Genomic DNA, 19,084 nt, shown 5'->3' with positions numbered 1-19,084 from the left:
CATCTCAGATGAGTCCCCGGGTGGTTCCTTGTTGTTAGCATAAGAGACTCAGTTTCCGAGACAAAAGGTAAGGTCAATCACAAGTGCATTGCATAATATAGGTCAGACACAAGTGCATTGTATAAGTCATTCCTAAAGACCATCCTTGCCTTATCAATAGGGGAGTGCTCTTGTTCTGTCAGGCCTTAGAACAGGGGGAGAAGGTTAGGACTAGCCAGAGTGGACCAACCAATATGGCGGCCATATGCATCCCTGGGAATGTACATGTCCAACCTACAGCCTCAATGACATCTAGCTGCTGGAGTGACGGCCAGATGGACATACATCTGCAACTGACATTCGTCACCAGTGCTGGGCCAGCTCTAGATTCTACAGGTTGCTTCCAGCCCACAACTGAGCATAGAAGACCTAGACACCAAAGCACTTGGGCTCTCAGACTCTCCAGGGACCTCGCTGTTCTTCCATAAACTACATCCCAATCTACGACACTTCCTTCCAAGATTTCATCCCTTTCTTTTCATCTTGTTTTGTTATCTAATGGTTCTCTAGCCTTACCTGACTACTTTCCCATTTTTTCTCTCACACAGGTGTTTCCACTAGTCAAAATCCTTCACGTATCCCATCTTGGAGAGTGTACTTTTCAGAAGAAATGGACTTATACATACAGTTGCGTAAAATTCTCCTTTAAATAATCCTGTGCAGAGGGTACAGTCTCTGGTCCCTTTTTGGGTTCCCTCATTAATTATAACTTTTAAATAAAAGCTTTACAAGTAGTCTAAAAAAAGTTGAAGAATTCTGCCAAATTTATGATTAAAGATAATGGTCTCGTCTTCCACTGCTTCCATATGTTTCCAACTCCCTAGAGGTAGCCACTTATAACTCTGTTTTTTTTCTGGTGGTTATTTTCATATATCTAAATAATATGCACCTGCTAACTAGCCTCTTCCTTGCTGCCTGCCATTCAATTCCATCTTGTGGACAGCAGAAGAATGCTACACTGGTGTAGCCTTTGCTGGGAGTTTGATTACTGGGAAGGAGACCCCACTGGAAGGAGCCTGGATGGTCTCCTAGGCAGGATCCTTTTGGAGCAGAGTATGCAGCAGTAGGGGTAGATGAGTCCATGTGTTTCTGAGCAAGAGTGGTAAACTTGATCATCAGAGGTCTCTTATATCTAGCAATTTTACCTATTGCTCCTCCACATTGGAAGAAGCTTATCTTTAAACCAGGGTACTATGAGAGTCTCTATTTCTTCTTCCTCCAAGCATGGGCTAAAATGGTACTCATGGATGCTCCAGATAACAAAGGAAGTTGGCAGAAAGTGACACACAATTTCCATGGTGGCCAGAGAACTTTGAATTTCAAGAGGCTTGCTCTTGTTCTGTCAGGTCATAGAACAAGGGGAGAGAGGGTTAGAACTAGCCAGAGTGGACCAACCAATATGGCAGCCATATGCAAAGAAGGAAATGGCAAGCATGGGTCAAGACTGCCATCTACTGGAAGAGTGTTGGAATAACAGCTTTACAGTTCCCTATAATTAGGAGGTGGAAGGTGTCCCCTAGGGGTGTGTGGAGCCCAGGGACCCACCTTGCTGAGGACCAGCAGACGCTGCTTCTCTTTCTCGCTGGTGGCCAGGGAGGCAAACTGCTGCAGCTGCAGGGGCGTAGGCGGTGTGGTGATGTCCAGGTAGTACTTGAAGGCCTGGAAGACGGTGCAGGGTGGGAGGCGGGACTCGTCCTTCCAGTTGCTGATGATGCCTGGGGGGGCACAAGGCATGAGGAGGAGGGGAGGGCTGGGGCCAGCGGGCAGGGTGGTCCTGGAGCTGAGCAACCTGCCGGCTCTCTACCTTCCACGCATCCACAGGCCCAGGAGACCACCGGGGTGCTTCACGTGCACAATGTGGCAAACTAGGCCAAAAACGACAAACTAAACTCAAACAGAGAAGATTAAAGCTACATCCTGAGAGCGAGCTAGGCGTCTCTTCTGGCTCCATCTGTCCTCTCCCGGAGACTAAAATGACCAGCACGACTAACCCTTACCTAGAACTCTCTACGTGCCAAGCACGGTTCTCAGCCCTTTATGCCATCTAGTCATTTAATCCTCATAGCAATCCTACATGGCGAGTGCTATTATTATTCCCCCGCTGAGAAAAATGCAAGCACAGAGAGGTTCAGGGGTATGTCCGAGGCCACACAGCTCCTAAGTGTGAAGTCAGGAAGTCTGGCGTCAGATCCCGTTCCAAGTCCCCCACTGCACAGTCGGGCCTCTAAATCCACACCTTCTGCATTCTGTGGATTCTACCGAGGATTGAAAATATTTGCTTGAAATTTTTTTTTTTGTCTGTTCCAAATGTGGACAGACTGTTTCTTTCTTCTCGTCGTCCCTAAACCATATGGGACAATGACTATTCACAGAGGGTTTGTATCGTGCTGGGTGTCACAAGTCGCCTGGAGATCATTTAAGGTAGGCAGGAAGATGCACATGGGTTACGTGCAAATTTAGGCCATTTACACACGGGACCTGAGCATCCGTGGGTTTTGGTATCTGTGTGTGTTGGGGGGGCGGACGATGATTCTTCTACCTCGAGGTACTTTTCAGCCACCTATTCTACTGAGATGAATCACGGGGACCCTTTTGTCTTTGGACAATCCCCCACAGCAGTGTCAAGGATGGTCACTTAAATAGGTTGGAACACGGCCAACTTGGGTGGGTTCTACTCCCGATGGGCCATCAAGCGTCCTGTGGGACCTCTGGATCCCGAGGGGTCTCAGTGAGACGTCAGCTGTTCTCCAGTTGGGGCGCAACAGATATTTTGGAGGAACAGTGGAGACCAGGAAGGTAGACGCCCTTCCTCCGAGTGACGAGCTGCCCATGTCCTGCTATCATGGGCCTCTGCTCAGACAGCGGGTCAAGGGGAGATCGACCGTGAGAAAGGGGGCGTCTGTCTCAGAAGCTGGGGGTGGCGGAGACCCGCTCTCCTGCCTGGATCTGCGAGTGGGAGACACGACATGTCCCATGCCCATGCGCCCACCACCTCTGGGTCTTCCTTCCCCAGGCAGGGGAAGGGTCCCTGGGGCCGTTACCCAGAGCCGTGTTCCGTTCCTCCAGCAACTCCACTTTCACCATCTGGTTGGCAGGGGGTGCGTCCTCCAGGCGCTCGATGAGTGCGTTCACGAGGTCCTCGTGGTTGCCAGGGAAGACGCCCAGGTGGTCTCCGGGCTGATACTGGAGCTCCTGATTCCCATTGGTGTGGAGGCGCACAAAGATGGTGGATCGACTGCAGGGAAGGACAAGGGGGGAAATAGGGCAAGGGCCACCAGCTTCTGCCCTCTCTTTGCTTCTCTCGGTCCTTTCGGCCCCAACTCCACCCTCCCTCCATCTTTCTTGGGGCCCTGTGCCAACGAGTCCTGAACCCATCGTTCTACACCCTAGCCTGTGTCAAGGTCTCCCAGGAGCCCCTGGCTGCCAGCCCAAGGGTAGCTTTCCTGGGTTCATCTGGATAAAGGAAGCAGCACTAGACATAGCTGCCCACTCTGGTTTTTTTTTTTTTTTGTATTAGGGATTGAACCCAAGGGCACCCAACCTCTGAGCCACATCCTCAGCCCTTTTTTTAAATTTTATTTAGAGACAGGGTCTCGCTGAGTTGCTTAGGGCCTTGCTCTAAGTTGCTGAGGCTGGTCTTGAACACACGATCCTCCTGCCTCAACCTCCTGAGCCACTGGGATGACAGGCGTGCACCACCGTGCACCGGCCCCAGTCTGCTTTGACGTTCCTTTGCATTTCTTCCAAACTCTGACCATTGGAGCAGCCCAGGCTCAATCCTCAGACATATTTGCCCCTCTGTCTTCCTGCCTTCGACTTAATTTTCTCCATTTCCCATCCTCTGACCCAGAGCATCATTGACTTCCTTCTGAAGTCTGAGTGCTGTCCCCTGGCAGGACAACATGAACTCTATCAGGTAAGGCATCTTTCTGTTTTGTCTGGGCTAATGACAGCGTACGGCACATACTAGGTTCTCAAAAAGTTATCCGATGGATGAAGGAACCTCAGACTTCCTGGGTCAGCCAGTAGCTGGGTAGACCCTGTGTCCTGCGCCAATCTCTCCGAGAAATTCCCAGCTCCACCTGCTCTTGCAACTGGGGTCCTTGGTTCCTCTTTCTTACAAATTCACCAAGATCATAAAATCGCGAGGTGTAAGAAGAACACCTGGAGAGAAGCACATTCACGCCTGCCCGGTCACGCCCTCTCACACTGACTTCTGCATTTGAACTTGAAGGAAGAATTCTCAGAATGTGACTGTTCTGGTCCTTTGAAAAGTTTCAGCGCAGGCAATACTGCGCTTCAGCTGGTCCCTGAGAAGGCTGGGCTGGAGACAGACGCCTTGGTACATGGGATCCTTGTGCTCTGGGCCGTGCTGGCTTTCCAAGGCCAATTGCTTTCGGTGGATAGAGACGCTTGGATATTCGGTGTGAGAGTTTCTGCTTTCTCCACGGGATGTAAATCACACTTGAATAGACCAACGGGGCTCAATATTTAGAGGCATTTTTGGCACAACCAAGTGCCCTTTTGTGCTACAAATAGCCATCCTTATTAAAAATAGTTGAGCTTGCACATTTTTGTGTGTGGTCATTAGGGGAATGGCCCAGTGTTTTCTTGAAGCAAAGCGCCCCTGTCCTTAGTAAGTGATGGGGAGCTTGTGGTCATAATTGTGAATGGTACTGTTAGGGCCTGGGGCTCCTCTCTCCTTTCCAAGCAGGTCTCGCCCTCTCTGGAGCAATGATCTTGTCAAATGATACAGACTTGCATGACTGATTCTCCCCCGGGGCTCACCAGCCTGGTTCCCGGGGAGCAAAGACCTCATTACCTTGTGTTGCAGGCAGGGAACTAGCAAAAGCCAGCAGCCAGCAGGGGGCGCTGTAGGTCTCTCATTTGGGAGCCTACTGCGCTTACCCAGAGGGAGCCTTTGAAGGCTGGCAAATCAATTCCCGCTTTCTTCCAGGACCATCACGATTTGTACAAAATCAGAATGCAGAGGACCTGAACCTGCTGAGCTGCCTCACGCTCCCAGCTACTGCCCCCAGGTCCTCTTGAATGTAGCAGAGGGTGGTCAGGCAGGAAGGGGTAGGAGGAAATGAAAGTAGCCGGCAGGCAGGTTAGAAGGTGGGCCAGGGCTCTGCCCAGCAGGGAGGAATTTTGAGCAAAGGGGCTTTTACAGTCTCCTCGCTGAGATCCCAGAACTGAACTGCCACATGGCCCAGAGTACTTTGATGGGCTGGGTGTTGCAGATACATGGGTGGCAATGGGTTGAGGGCAAAGAGGGTGGTCAGGGAGACTTCTTTATGATCTGACATTTGAACGGGAACTTGAAAATGAGAAGTGGGTGTGCAAAGATCAAGAAGGAAGGGAGGGAGGGATGGATATGCAAAGGCCCTGAGGCAAAAAAAGGCACGAGCTGTTCGAGGAAGGGAAAGACAGCTAGAGGGTTTAGAGAATGTCAGAGGCCAGATCCTGTGGGCCCTGTCACAGTTCATCATGGCAAAGAGTTTGAAGGGTTCCCTATGCTCAGCGGCAAGCCACCGCAGGCTATGAAATTGGAGGGGTGACATGCTTTAATTCAGCTCAGGCTGCTGTTTAGAAAACAGATCTTTGAGAGAAAAGCTGAGAAATGGAGATAAGTCAGTCAGACGAGAGGTGGTCACAGGTTTGCTCAAGGTGGCTGCCGTAGGCCTGGGACGTAACTGAACAAGGCCAAGCGCATCTGCTGAGAACAGCATGTCCAGTGTGAGGCGGAGAGAGGAGGCAAGGATGATGCTGGAGGTTCTGATCTGAGCTGAGGCTGATGTCCTCGGCTGAGACCGGGAAGGCTGTGCCCAGGGGGAGACGAGAATTCCAACAAGGACCCTCCAATGCCACATCTGCTACGCTCGCAGACACCCAGGGCCCAGGCCCGTCCTCACCGCGGCTCTGGCTATCCCCGCTTGGAGATCCAGGCTGGGGACTCCTCTGCTCTTCCTGACTCCTAGGACTTACCGTCCTCACCCACCCGCCTGCGCTCCATTACCGTCCCTCCTCGGCCTCCTGAACTAATTGCTGTGTGTGGATTAGAACATTTCTTTCTAGGCAGGAAATATTGTGGTCACTTTTCTCATTAGATTCTCAAAGATCACCCTGAAAAAGCTGTTTACTTCCTCCTGGGCACTTTGTTTGCAATTAAGGGTCTCTAGTGGAGGTGATTTGGGAAGTCTTAGTCACAGCTTCCTGGGCCAAAGAGCCCAACTTTGGCCTGGGGCAGGAGAACATGAGAGAATCATGCTTTGCCACTCAATTATGCATCAAAAAAAAAAAAAAAAACAAAAAAAACAAAAAAAAAAAAACACCCCGATGAAGTTGAAAATGGTATTAAGCCTGAAAATAGATAGGTAGGGCTACAGAGCATGCTTTCAAAGAGATAAACACTTAGGTATAATTTGGTCCTCTTCGTGCTAATTCACAACCGATTTTAATACTATGCTCTAGTTTCTAACCTTGTTTGGAATTTTCCCATCAGTCCCTTTTAGACCCTCAGCTGAGAGTCAGGTGCCCTTCCTGGAAGGACAGGGGCTCATCTGGGGACTTTGGTTTGATTTCGCATCAAAATATTTGCAGGTTTCCTTGCCGCTTATGTGCTATGGTTTAGGGGTGCTTCTAGCCTGGTCTTCCATAGTGGGAGCAGATTCTCTGCCCCTTCTCCACGCTGTTCAGGTCATGCCTTTCCACAGAACAGGAATGGAAAGCGAGATACACAGGCCACGTGCAGAATCTCTCTCTTTATCAGAGGGCATTGCTCTTGGAGCGCTGTATTTAACTAATTATTCAGAGATTGATGTCCCTGTCTACTTGAATGTTTAGGATCTAGGAGAGACCAACAAGTTGGCTCTAACAGGTGGATCACTTTTATCCAAGGTTTCGAAGACCACACGGAAAGCATGCGTGCTCATCTGTAGGAGAGACGAAGCTGGGAGGGACACAGGGTGGGAATGGGGACCTTAGACACGAGATTGCTCTACGGATCTCATTTTTAACACTCACGTGGTGCTGCAATGCCATTGAGGACATCAGTATTGTCTCTGGGCGCCTTGATTTTGGAGGCAGATAACCAGGTCAGCGTGACCTTGGAAAAGTCACTTCCATTACCTGTCATTTCCCCTATTTAAAACGTGGATGATCACTGTCTCTTTTTCCTGGCATGGATTACCTGAGATCCTGTGCAGAGGGCTCAGTACCATGCCCAGGACTCGGAAAGCTAGATAAACATTAGCAATCTCTCCAGCAACCATTCCAATGTTATAGATAAGGAGACACTGGCCCAGAGTCCCCGAGAGACTGGTCCAAGGCCACACAGTTAGTGCAGGGGAGAGCTGGGGTCAGAACCCAGGCTGAGCAGCCAGAGAGCCACTGTTTGCATTATGCTGTGCGAAGAATCAAGATTTCAAAAGCCCTTCCTGGGCTGTTAACTACAAAGTGAAATTCAACAGGGATCAACACAAAGACATTCATTAGTGCTAAAAAAAAAAAAAAAAAAAAAAATTGTTTATACAAGTAGAGGGGGTGGACAGCCCTGGTTTGATCATTTTGAGGAGAGAGATGTCAAGGAGCAGGGAGGACATCAGCTTAATGGGAGAGCAGGCTGTTAGGACAGCGCCTGTATTCTCGGGTAGCCCGAGCACATCCTGTTCAGATCAGCAGCCCCAACAATAGCCCTCGTGTGCTCGGTGGTGATCATACAGCTTCCGCTGTGCAGTGACCAGGTCTGCAAATGACATTTCCAGCAGTACAGAGTGTCTCCTTTTACTACAGCCCAAAGCTTGGGAAACTGGGTCTGAGGCAGGATGAAGGCATCAGGACCCACAGGAGATTGGTTAGGGGCCTTGGTTATTTGAATGTCTCCTATTTGATTTTTTTTTTTTTTTTTTGAGGGTGGTGGTACTGGGGATCGAACCCAGGGATGCTTTACCACTGAGCTACATCCCTAGCCCTAGCCCTTTTAATTTTTTATTTTGAGACAGGGTCTCACTAAGTTGCTGAGGCTGGCCTCCAACTTGTGATCCTCCTGCCTCAGCCTCCTGAGTGGATAGGCTTACAGGTGTGTGCCATCACACCTGGACGATCTCTGATGTGCAAGAAATGAATTTGTCCGGGGTGTCCCCGGGAAGGCTAACTGGGTTTCATATAAACTACCAGGAAAACATACTTGGGTTATATTACATAATAAGATATTTAACTATATTACATACATTGGATATTTGGCAAGGTTAGATACTAAGATAATTTCTAACAATTAGGATGTCAAAACACGGAGTGCATTTTTGGGGACCAGATGAACTCCTGCCATCCCAGAGACATTTAGGCAGGGGTCAGCTGGCTATTTTGTAGCCCTCTAGAGAGAAATGATCCACACTGAGAAAATGCCGGACTCGGTGATTCCTGAGAAGCTGCTGGAGTCTGGGGAGCTTCCGGCAACTTCACAAGAGCATTGTGAAAAATCACTCGACTCTGTTCTCTGTCCCCCTTTCCATCTCCTCGTCCCTGCCTCCAGATCGGAGCTTGGCCCAGAGGCAGAGGAAATCCAGACGTGGCAGGCAGCAAGGGCCCCCACGGCACTCTGAGTGGTGGGGAGCTGGGCAGCCCTGGGCGGAGCAGCAGAGGCCCTCCCGAGGTGCGAGTGGCCCTGGCCCAGGTGGGCAGCTCGAGCGCTTCCATGTCCCTACCTGGATTTAGGACTCTGGAGGTTCTGGCGACTCAGGAGCCGCGCGGCGGAGACTCGCTTCTTGTGGACGTTGGAAAGACCTGGGGGAGAAGACGCGTCTCCCTGAGAGGAGGCCACCCGCTCCAGGCCTCAGGGACCCTCGCTGTTGCCCTCTGGAGTCAAGTGAAGGGGTGAGAGAGGAGAGCTCGCGGGACTGGTCGGGGTTGAAGCAGGTTGAGAAGGGTGGTCAGGGGGACAGGTCACCCCCGGGACAGAGATGCTCCGGGGCCCTGGGCGCGGGCGAGTCCACTCTTGAAGGACGGCCCTTGAGCACCTCGCCGACCCACCCGGCCAGCGCCCTGGCCCCAGCGCCCTGCCCGGCGGAGGCGCCCCTCCCCCTCCCCGCTGGCGGGTGGGCCTCCCCGGGGCGGCGCCCGTACCCTGGGTGAGCTCTGGGGCTTCCGCCACGTAGGTGAGGCGGAACTTGTTCCTCTTCCAGCTGCGGTCGTTGCTGATGAGGGAGTTGTTGGCCTTCTCGATGTTGACGTCGTCCCCGACACAGAACACGTCGCAGGCCGCCTGCGGCACACAGAGATCTTCTGGTGGCCTCTTTTGGTCAAGAGAGGCTGCCCCCCAGTAGTCCCGAGTCGTGGCACCTATTTTTCCATCCACTCAACCTCCTTTCCTTCTTTCCCTCTTCCCTTTCTCTCTACCTCCCTGTAGCCTTCCACCCACCCACTCATCCAACCATCCTTCCACCCATCAATGCATCCACCCACCCATCCACCTATCCATCATCCACCCATCCTTCCATATATCCATCCATCCATCTGTCCATCTGTCTATTCATCCATCAATGCATCCACTCACCCATCCACCTATTCACCATCCATCCATCTGTTCATCCATCAACCTATTAACCCATCATCCACCTATCTACTATCCATCCATCCTTCCATCTATTTTTTTATCCATCCACCCGTTCATCTATCAATCTAACCACCCATCCACTATCCATCCATCCTTCCATCTATTTATCCATCCATCCATCCATCCATCCAACCATTCATTCATCAATCTAGCTACCTACACTAATCTGCCTATCCACCATCCATACATTCTTCCATCTATCCATCCATCCATCTGTCCATTCATCTATCAATCCACCCACCCATCCATCCACCTAGTCACCAACCATCCATCCATCTGTCCATTCATCAATCTACCCACCATTTACCTATCCACTATCCATCCATCCTTCCATCTATCCATCCATCAATCCATTGACCCATCCACCCATCCGTCTGTCCACCCATTCATCCATAATCCATCCACCCACGCATCCACATATCCACCCATCCATCCACCCACCCTATGTTTTTTAAGTGCCCGGTAGGTGCTGGACACATCACATTTTCCATTGATTTTAGGACCTAATCTCTACTGAAGACATAGCTCTGGTGGCATTTATCTCTAAAACCAACGTGGGGGGAGGCTGAGCATTAAAGAAGGAAGTAAATGCCATAGAATTTCCTACTCATCTTCCTCAAAAGATTTAAAAGCAAATAGATCGGATGCCTGTATTCTTGCATTACATTTTTCTTTTCTGTTTACAGAAAAGTATTGAACGTAGGGCCTGGTGCATGCTGGGTAAGTGCTCTGCCATTGATCTACATTTCCAGATCACATTTTTTTTTTCTTTTCTTTTTTGTTTTGGTCAAGTTATCTGTTCCCCAACATTAATGATCTAAGAATTACTGTTCAAAATTATTATTATTATTTTTTGACACAGGGTCTCCCTGTGTTGCCCAAGCTGATCTAGAACTCCCAGGCTCAAGTGATCCTCCTGCCTCAGCCTCCTGCGTAGCTGGGACTATAGATGCATGCCACAACAGAATTCTTTTTTTAATAATAACATTTAAGCAGGTATAGCTCAGTGGGCACTTACCTAGCATGTGCAAGGTCTGGGTTCCATCCCCAGCATTGCCAAAAAGAAAATTAAAGTTTTCAAGGATATCTTTTGATATTGCCTGGCTTTGTTGATTTTAAAGCAATTCGAATAGCCATCCATAGACAAACAGATAAATAAAATGTGGCATATCCATACAATAGAATATTATTCAGCCATGAAAAGGGACAAAGTCCTGATTTCTGCTCTAGCATGGATGTACCTTGGAAACATAATGCTAAGTGGCAGAAAAAGCCAGTCCCGAAAGGCCACTTATTATGTGGTTCCATTTGTATGAAATGAACAGAACAGGGAAATTCATAGACACAGATATTAGATTAGTAGTGCTAGAACTAGGAGTGGGGGTGGGGAGAACAGGAGGTTGAGAGCTGAAGGTGATAGTGGCTTTTAACAGGTCCTGCTTCTTCCCACAGCGAGGAAACAGTTAGGCTAAGGGATTTCCCACAAAGATGCTGAGCTACAAAGAACACTTAGTAATTCCACAGTCCGAAGTCGAGAACCATACAATCGCTGGATGCAATGGCACACGCCTGTAATCCCAGCCTCTCAGGAGGCTGAGGTAGGATGATCACAAGATCAAGGCTAGCCTGGGCAACTTAGCAAGACCCTGTCTCCAAATAAAATAAAAAGGGCTGGGGATGCGGCTCAGTGGTCAAGCACACATCCCTGCTACTCATAACTTGGTTGGAAAAAACGCCAAGTTATCTCAACTCTTCTGGTCTGGGTGGCAACGCAGGAATGGGCTTACAGAAACAGCCTCCCTCCCAGAAGTCCTTGCTGCCCAGGGGCTTTGGTTTCCCCTTCTGTTCTCTGAGTACGTGCCAGTTCAATGACACAAGTTCCTGGGGCTGCGGACGAGGACACATTTCAGGGCGGTGTAAGGAGTGGGTAAAGGCAACAGGGTCCACACTCAATGTCCCCCGCTCCCGGGATGGCCAAGCACTCGTGCCCCACACGTAGACACCAGGCTACTATGCTTCATTTCTCCTCCTGTGACTTGCCGTCTGTCCAGCAGGATGTTCTACCTCGGTGAGAATGTTCTCCACTGTCTGAGAGGGGCAACAGTGGCCGCTTTGGCTGCTGCGCACATACAAAGTGGACAGTGGGGCAGGAGACCTTTGGTTCTACTTTAATTGTCCTGGTATGTTATACATACACAGATGCTGTCATTTTGTTTGTTGTTTTGCAGCGCTGGGATGGAACCACAGGGCCTCGTGCGTCCCGGGCAAGCCCTCTACTGCTGAGCGGCACCTCCAGCCCTGACATTTTTATTTGTGGACCAAATCCCCTGCCCAAAATGTACAGTGTGGGATTCTGGGAAGGAGGGGGAAAGGGTGTGAGTGGCGGCCACTAGGATTCACTTGAGCTGTTTCAAGCTGTCTCTGGCTGGGCGTGGTGGGGAGGTGCCCCGGGGTCCTTCTCTCTCTCCGTGGGTGGGTGTGGTCTCTCCCTGTGTCTCTGAGGTCTGGCTTACCTTGAAGACTCTCTTGGCCCAGGTCCTGAACGCCTCCTCCTGCCCACAGAGCTCGTCCCCCTCCCTCATCTTCAGGATCCTCTCCCCTCCCAGTTCTTCCAGGAGGGTATCCACCGCGTGTCCGAAGGCACAGAAGTGTGGGTAGGCCCGGGAGCCGAGGCCGAACACCGAGAACCTACTCAGGAGACAACAGAAGGTCCGTGCTGGGGTCTGCTGTTATGGGCTGAACCGTGTGCCCTTGAAAATTCATGGTGGAGCCCTAAACCCTCCAGGGGGGCTGAATTTGGAGGTAGGGCCTGGTGGAGGTCATTAAAACTAATGAGGTCAGAAGGGTGGGGCCCTAACCCAGCAGGACCAGTGCCCTTATAACAGGAGGGGTGACACCGGGGCTTGTGTGTGCCCTTTCTATGTCTCTCTGTCTCTGTCTGTCTCTCTCAGCACAGTGAGAAAGGAGGAGGCCATCTGCAGGCCAGGAGGAGAGGCGATACCGGAAGTCACGTCTGCTGGCACTTTGATCTTGAACTTCTGAAACAATGAGAAAATCAATTTCTGTTGCTTCAGCACAGTCTGCTGTAATCTGTTACAGCAGCCCAAGCCCAAGACACACCTAACCGGAATCTCGGGTGGGACTGTGTTTAGCTGATGGTGTTTAGGTGACCCCAAGCCATCTGCAGAAGGCCACCGTGGAGCCTGAGAACCCCTGAGGTCTCTTCTCTCTCTTCTGTTTGGTCTCCGCTGGCTCTTACCAGCCTCAGGAGAAAGTTCCAAATCGTTCTGAGGAGGATGAGGTGGGGGCAGCAATGACCTGGGACCAATGTCCCTTTCTCAGCTGGACTCATGGGGAACCAGTCTATTGTAGTGGAAGGCCTGAATTCTGCCAGAGGCACACTTAAATTAGACAGCTAATGAAGACTCCCACACAATGGTTCTCAGGGACCTGTAGCTACTAAAGTGACCAGAAGGACTTGTCATTAGCACATCAGAAACTGGTGTGTAATTAGCATTTTCCAAAAGGGGAGGAAAGAGTTATAACCATGCCGGCTCCATTAATTTCTCTTTCTCTCTGTAGAGATACCACCAGTGAATGCTGGCTTTTGAGCCCGTGGGCGTCCAGTTGATGTGCTTTCCCTCCATGTTGAGGTGAGGACGCGGGCTGAGCGTGGGGTGTGGAGGGTGGTGTCCCAGAGGGCCCTTCTTGCGAGCTTCTAGTCTTATGCACACTCCGTACCACATTTCTGGGGGTTGGTTCTTCTGTTCTGGACCTCACAGGAAGTGGAGCAATAGGTCCACAGAGGGGACAAGAACCCTTCACTCTGCCGAAGACTGTCACCTCACAGGTCGAGAATGGTGCCATTTAACCTGCCACTGGGGGTCTTGCCCTGTCCCTGAATCTCCTTTTGAGAATCTTGGGGACCAGAGGTAACAGATGCAGAGGGAGGAGAAGGGAAAGGGAGGAAAGTGGGGAAGGGAGGGACTCCCCATCATGGGCGATGAACTTGGGAGGGGTTCAGGCGTCTCACAGAGGGAGGTTGACACTCCTCTCAAACCCACACTTCCATGTCACCTTCTTCTTCTTTCCTGCACTTTTCTGAATCAAGTCCACACTTGATCACGCAGCATCTTCTCCCCTCACTCCATAACCCACAGCCTTGTTGGATCTGGTACCTCACCTTTTCCTCACAGGGTGGCAGCCTGACAGGTGACCAGACTGGACTGGCAGGAGGGGTGTCAGGAAAGGATATTCCTGCCCCAAGCCTTCGCCTTAGCTTTGACTCAGTGCAGATCTGGAAACTGCTAGCACTGAGCATGCCCTGTGGTTACTTGTATCCGTTATTGGTACTTGTGATATCCGCCATATTTGACTCCCTCTGGTACCATTCAAAACTTTTCATGTTCTTTAACTTGTTTTTTATTTTTACTCTCTAGCTCATCAAACTCCATGCTATGGACAGACTATTGGTGTCTTCTCAAAATTCATGTTGAAATCTAATCTCCAACATGATGGAATAAGGAGGTGGGGCCTTTGGAGATAATTAAGTCATCAAGGCAGAGCCCTAGAGCGTGAGATCAGTGTCCTTATAAGGGGTTGGAGAGAACACACTTCTTCCCTTCTACCAAGTGAGGATGCAGGGAGAAGGCACCATCTATCAACTAGAGAGCGAGGCCTCAGCACATACTGAATTTGCCAGGGCTTTGATCTTGGACTTCCTGACCTCCAGAACTGTGAGCAATAAATTATTGTTGCTTGGGAGCCACCCAGTTCATGGTATTTTGTTACAGCATCTTGTATTGACTAAGACATCCAACTTTTGTGTTTGCCAACAAAGGGTTCAGAGGGTCAATTTGTTAATTTGCTTCTTGGGGGACCCAGAGACCTACTCCGTGGTCACTGATAGACTCATATTTCTTCCACAATTTTTACTTATGATTTCAAAACTTTCCTTTTAAGTCTCCCATAGCAGTTAACTAATACTTACATGTTGGGTCAAATGGCAAATATTTTGGGAACTATAAAATTGAAGCTACTCCTTGGGTATTTATATAACAAGAGAAACAAAACCCTCCAGTACATTTTTTAATTGATGAAATTAAAAACACAATGATAGTCGAGTATAATTTTTTTCAGGTCTACTAATGAGAAGAATGGGATTTTATTTTTTGGGGGGGGATAATGTTTTGTTTAACTAAAGCTCAAAAGATGTTTTCTATCATTAATTACAATTGCTTATCTGTAAGAAAACATTTTTAGCTTATGGGTTATACAAAACAAGCAGTGGCCAGGCTGGACTTGGCCTGCGGGCATTTGTCTGCCAACTTCTGCTATGATAGATTTAATAAGAAAAAAAAAATAGGTCTGACTGTCAAACTCCAGAACTGAAGTTTCAGTGTTGAGCTAAAAAAATGTACCGATGTCAAAACCCACAAAATGTGCCAATCTTTAGAGTGAATTCCAAAGTAAACTATAGGCCTTGGCTGATAATGACTGTAGATTCACGGACTCTAATAATAAACGGACCATGTTGTCTCAGGATGCTGATGTTGGGAGGCCGCATGTGTGCAGGGTAGGGGGATGTGGGGCCTTTGGGATATGATTCAGTTTTCTTTTTTGTACTTTCTGTACAATTTTGTTGCCAACCTAAAATTGCTTTTAAAAAATAAAGACTCGCTGGGCATGGTGGCACATGCCTATCATCCCAGCAACTTGGGAGGCTGAGGCAGGAGGATCTCCAGTTCAAAGCCAGCCTCAGCAAAAGCGAGGCACTAAGCAACTCAGTGAGACCCTGTCTCTAAATAAAATACAAAATAGGGCTGGGGATGGGGCTCGGTGGTCGAGTGCCCCCAAGTTCAATCCCCAGTACAAAAAAAAAAAAAAAAAAAAAAGCCTATTTAAAAATGTACCGGTGGACACGATCCTTCACTATCTTGGACCTCTGTCTACTGAGCATTGCTCTGAGCAGTTGCTAAGAAATGTCAGTTAGTTAGTGAGGGTTGAAGAAGTCTGTGGGTAAGCCTGAACGTTCTGCCTACAGGTTCGTTTATATCAGTCTTGTCTTGACCAATATCCATGAGACCGAGGGTCTGACATCCCAGTTTCGTGTCCTTGCAAATCCACATTCAACTGAATGTACAACGGTTAAAACAAACAAAACAGGCTGGGGAGATAGCTCAGTCGGTAGAGTGCTTGCCTTGCAAGCACAAGGCCCTGGGTTCGATCCCCAGCACCGCAAAAAACAAACAAACAAACAAAAATAAAACATTTGTCCATGTGCCACCTAAAATTATCTCATGGCAAGTGAGTCTGCTTTGGAAAACTTGGGGTTACGCCGGTATTTTAAAAATTTGCAGATTAGAGTCAACTGGAGAATTTAAAGGAAAAAGGTCAGGTGTGGGCCCGATTTTCCACCAGTTATATCAGGATCTCTGCAAGTAGGGGTTGGCTTATTGGTTGCGGGGACCCTTGGGGTGAATTTTATGTGTATTCAGGGTTCCGAGTCCCTGGGTCATGGCAGGGTAACTCCAGAAACTTCTACCAAGTCTAAAATGTGTTCCCTGGGCAGGTGGCTCAGTGGCCAATACTCAGGAACTAATATGCCTCAGCACACATGCTGGGGTGAACTGTGGGTGATGGGCTCTGAGAGAGGGTGACGGGTAAGAGAGGCCACAGGAAGGGTCAAGTGCGCACACAGGAAGATCAGGCAATTAGCTGTAATGGAGGGTTCCTGATGGCCAGGGTGCAGCTGCTTTTATAAGGGATAAAAGGGCAAGGAAGGGGAAGAGGTCCCCCTGGAATGAAGAACCCATCTTGCATCTCGGTCCAGTTCCCCAAGAGCCTCAGCATCCCCTGACCCCAGGACCCTTGCTCACCTCACATTGGCCAGGGGTCCAGCACTCTCAAAGTTGTCTCTGAGGTCAGGCCCGTCGCCCGATGATTTGCGTGAGTCGGAGTAGGAGGAGACGCTGTTGAATCGGACTTTGTAGCTCCTGCCAAGGCCAACGAGAGTCTGTGAGGTTTGGCTGGCAGCCCCGTTCTGAAGCCAATACCCTCTGTGGATCTCCAAGTCACTGGTCCTGGTTCTAGTACCTTCTCTGATGTGTTGAGTCAATTCATACCACTCCTCTGGCCTCTTTAAGGATGTGTATGTGACCCTCCCTGTAACTTGAAAGGTTTCTGTCCAGTTAAAATGGCTCAATTAATAAGAAGTTGGGAACAGAATGGACCCTCCTCTCACCACAAGTCTATATTTTCTTGCTCTCCAAATTTTAACACACACAAAAATCGTTCCAGGGTTTCTGGTTCACCAGGTCTGGGGCGGGACCTGAAAGCCAGCATTTCTAACAAGCCCCCAAGAAATGCCAATTTGCTAGTCCCAGGATCTCACTTGACCCACCCTCTCCAGTACGGCAGCCATTGCTTAAGCATGGCTATCTAAAGTTAGATGAGAATGAGATACAACTAAAAATTCAGGAGTCCAGTAGCCACGTGTGGACAGTGACCGGTATATGGTCAGTACAGACGCAGGATATCTATATCACTGTAGAAAGTCCTGGAAGTTGGGCATGGTGGGGCACACCTGTCACCCCAGAGACCAGGGAGGCTGAGACAAGAGGACTGAGGTCAGCCTCAGCAACTTAGCAGGATGTGCAGCAACTCAGTGAGACCCTGTCTCAAAATAAAAAAATAAAAAGGGCTGGGAATGTAGCTTAGTGGTAGAGTGTCCCTGGGTTCAATCCCTAGTACCAGGGGGTGGGGAAGGTTCTGCTGGACAGGGCTGGGCTGTTCTAGCCGACACGTCCCTTTCACAGAGTGATGGATCTTAGACTTTTCCTGGGTCTATCGTAGGTCCCATTTCAAGCAAACACACACAAAAAATGTTTAGCACTGATACCCAGCATGAAAAGACATTGCTTTTTCTTTTTCTTTTTTTAATTAAATTATTTTCAAGGGGAAAGAAGATGTCCTGGGACCCAAAACTCATCATGAGAGGCTCAGGAATCTTGAGATTAAAAACAAACAAAAACAAAAACAAAAAACCCACCCGCTTTCCTCCCAAAGGGGTAAGTTTTATTTGCACACAAGGTATAAAAACAAACCCACACCCCAGCTCCAACCCCAACCCCAATACCTGACAAATAAACAAACAAAAACAACCCCAAACTCCCCAATCAAGACGAGAACCCAAGACGAGAACCCAAGGCACAAATCTGAATGCAAAAAAAAAAAAAAAAAAAAAGACAGAAAAAGAAATTGTGCATTCTGGCAGCAGGGTTTCTAAACTGGATGTTCTTCAAAGTTTTCGCTCCAGCATCAGGAAAGTTCTAAATATATGTAAGTGTATTTTCTGCCCCAAAATAGTCTCACATTGAGTCACTTCTCCAAATAAGTCATGCAACATATCAGGGGGTGTGTGTGGGGTTCGTGGGGAGGCATGGCTAGTGGTTGTGGGGTAAGAATAGCAGCACGTGTACTCGGATGAGGCTGGAGGTTTCTCCAAATGCGTTCCTCGTTGTTACCACCCCGGGATCCTCGGCAACAGCCCCTGGAGGCGGGCAGGGCAGGATCATCTCTCCCCATTTGGCAGCTGAGGAAGACCAAGGCCCACGGAAGTCACGTGCTTTGCTCCAGGTGGCCGAATGAATGAATGGCGCCACCTGGGTTAGAATCCAGGTCACTTTGAGACCCGGGGGTGGGCCAGGGATGCTGGGGCGTGGGGCATGCATACGTATGAGTGTGCGCACACACGTACCTTACACACACGCGCATGCACGCACGCACTTGCACACACATGCACGCGTGCACAAACACGCTCTACCTGTGCTGGCTGTCACGGGCTGCAGCCAGACCGTGGACTTCAGTGTCACCGTGGGGGAGGGAAGGCCCTTTACGGGGAAAGAAACGCAAGGGTTCCGGGTACCTAGAGGGGAGAATGGATGGAGCCCTATCTCGGGGGCCCTGCAGGGGGGCCACCCAGGATGGCCGGGAAAGAGACGGGGGTGGAGAGCCAGGACCAAGATGCTGGAGCTGGGCGTGGACAAGAGCAGTCCACAAGGGACGCGGTGGTGGGTCTGGCAGCCTGTGCTCTGCGCGGAGAAATCCAAGAGTGATTTTCTGCATGCCGGTCTCTCGACACCAGCCAGCTATGACGTGCGATGCTCAGCTTAAGCCAGAGGGATCTGCTCCAAGCTGGGGGAACTTTGAGTTGGTTCCCTGGAGCCCAGTATGCAGGCGCCCTCAAGGGGGATGCCGGGGCTTTGTTTGGAGGTGATCTTGATGACAGGCGGTCTACCTTGTGAGACGCCTTTAGAACCCAGTCCCAGGCTAGATGCAATTCCTGCTGCACATCCGCGGACCCCAGGTGTCCCTGCCTTGCAAGGTTATCTTGCCTAGCAACTTCTGCATTGGCTGCAGGGCCACCTTAAG

The 19,084-nt window shown here is 49.7% G+C and overlaps 1 protein-coding gene across 6 annotated transcripts in view; it reads right to left on the bottom strand.

Moving 5' to 3' along the window:
• The window catches only part of NOS1 (nitric oxide synthase 1), a gene marked incomplete at its 3' end in the record, with an annotated part of 179,815 nt that overhangs the window by 14,543 nt on the left and 146,188 nt on the right, over positions 1–19,084 (bottom strand). For 4 of the 6 annotated variants that reach the window (XM_079152460.1, XM_079152459.1, XM_079152458.1 and 1 more), the window contains exons 17-23: positions 18,477–18,578; positions 16,531–16,647; positions 12,166–12,340; positions 9,163–9,301; positions 8,745–8,823; positions 3,081–3,274; positions 1,585–1,754 (exon numbers count right to left, since the gene is read on the bottom strand). In XM_079152460.1, the coding sequence (XP_079008586.1) occupies positions 1,585–1,754; positions 3,081–3,274; positions 8,745–8,823; positions 9,163–9,301; positions 12,166–12,340; positions 16,531–16,647; positions 18,477–18,578 (976 nt within the window). The remainder of the gene's footprint in view (positions 1–1,584; positions 1,755–3,080; positions 3,275–8,744; positions 8,824–9,162; positions 9,302–12,165; positions 12,341–16,530; positions 16,648–18,476; positions 18,579–19,084) is intronic. The other 2 variants (XM_079152462.1, XM_079152463.1) reach the window with 1 other exon arrangement.

Source organism: Sciurus vulgaris, assembly GCF_902686455.1.
Source record: "Sciurus vulgaris genome assembly, chromosome: 8".
NCBI lineage: Eukaryota > Metazoa > Chordata > Mammalia > Rodentia > Sciuridae > Sciurus > Sciurus vulgaris.
Note: the sequence above shows the minus strand (reverse complement) of the source record. Positions and strands in the feature narration are given on the sequence as shown.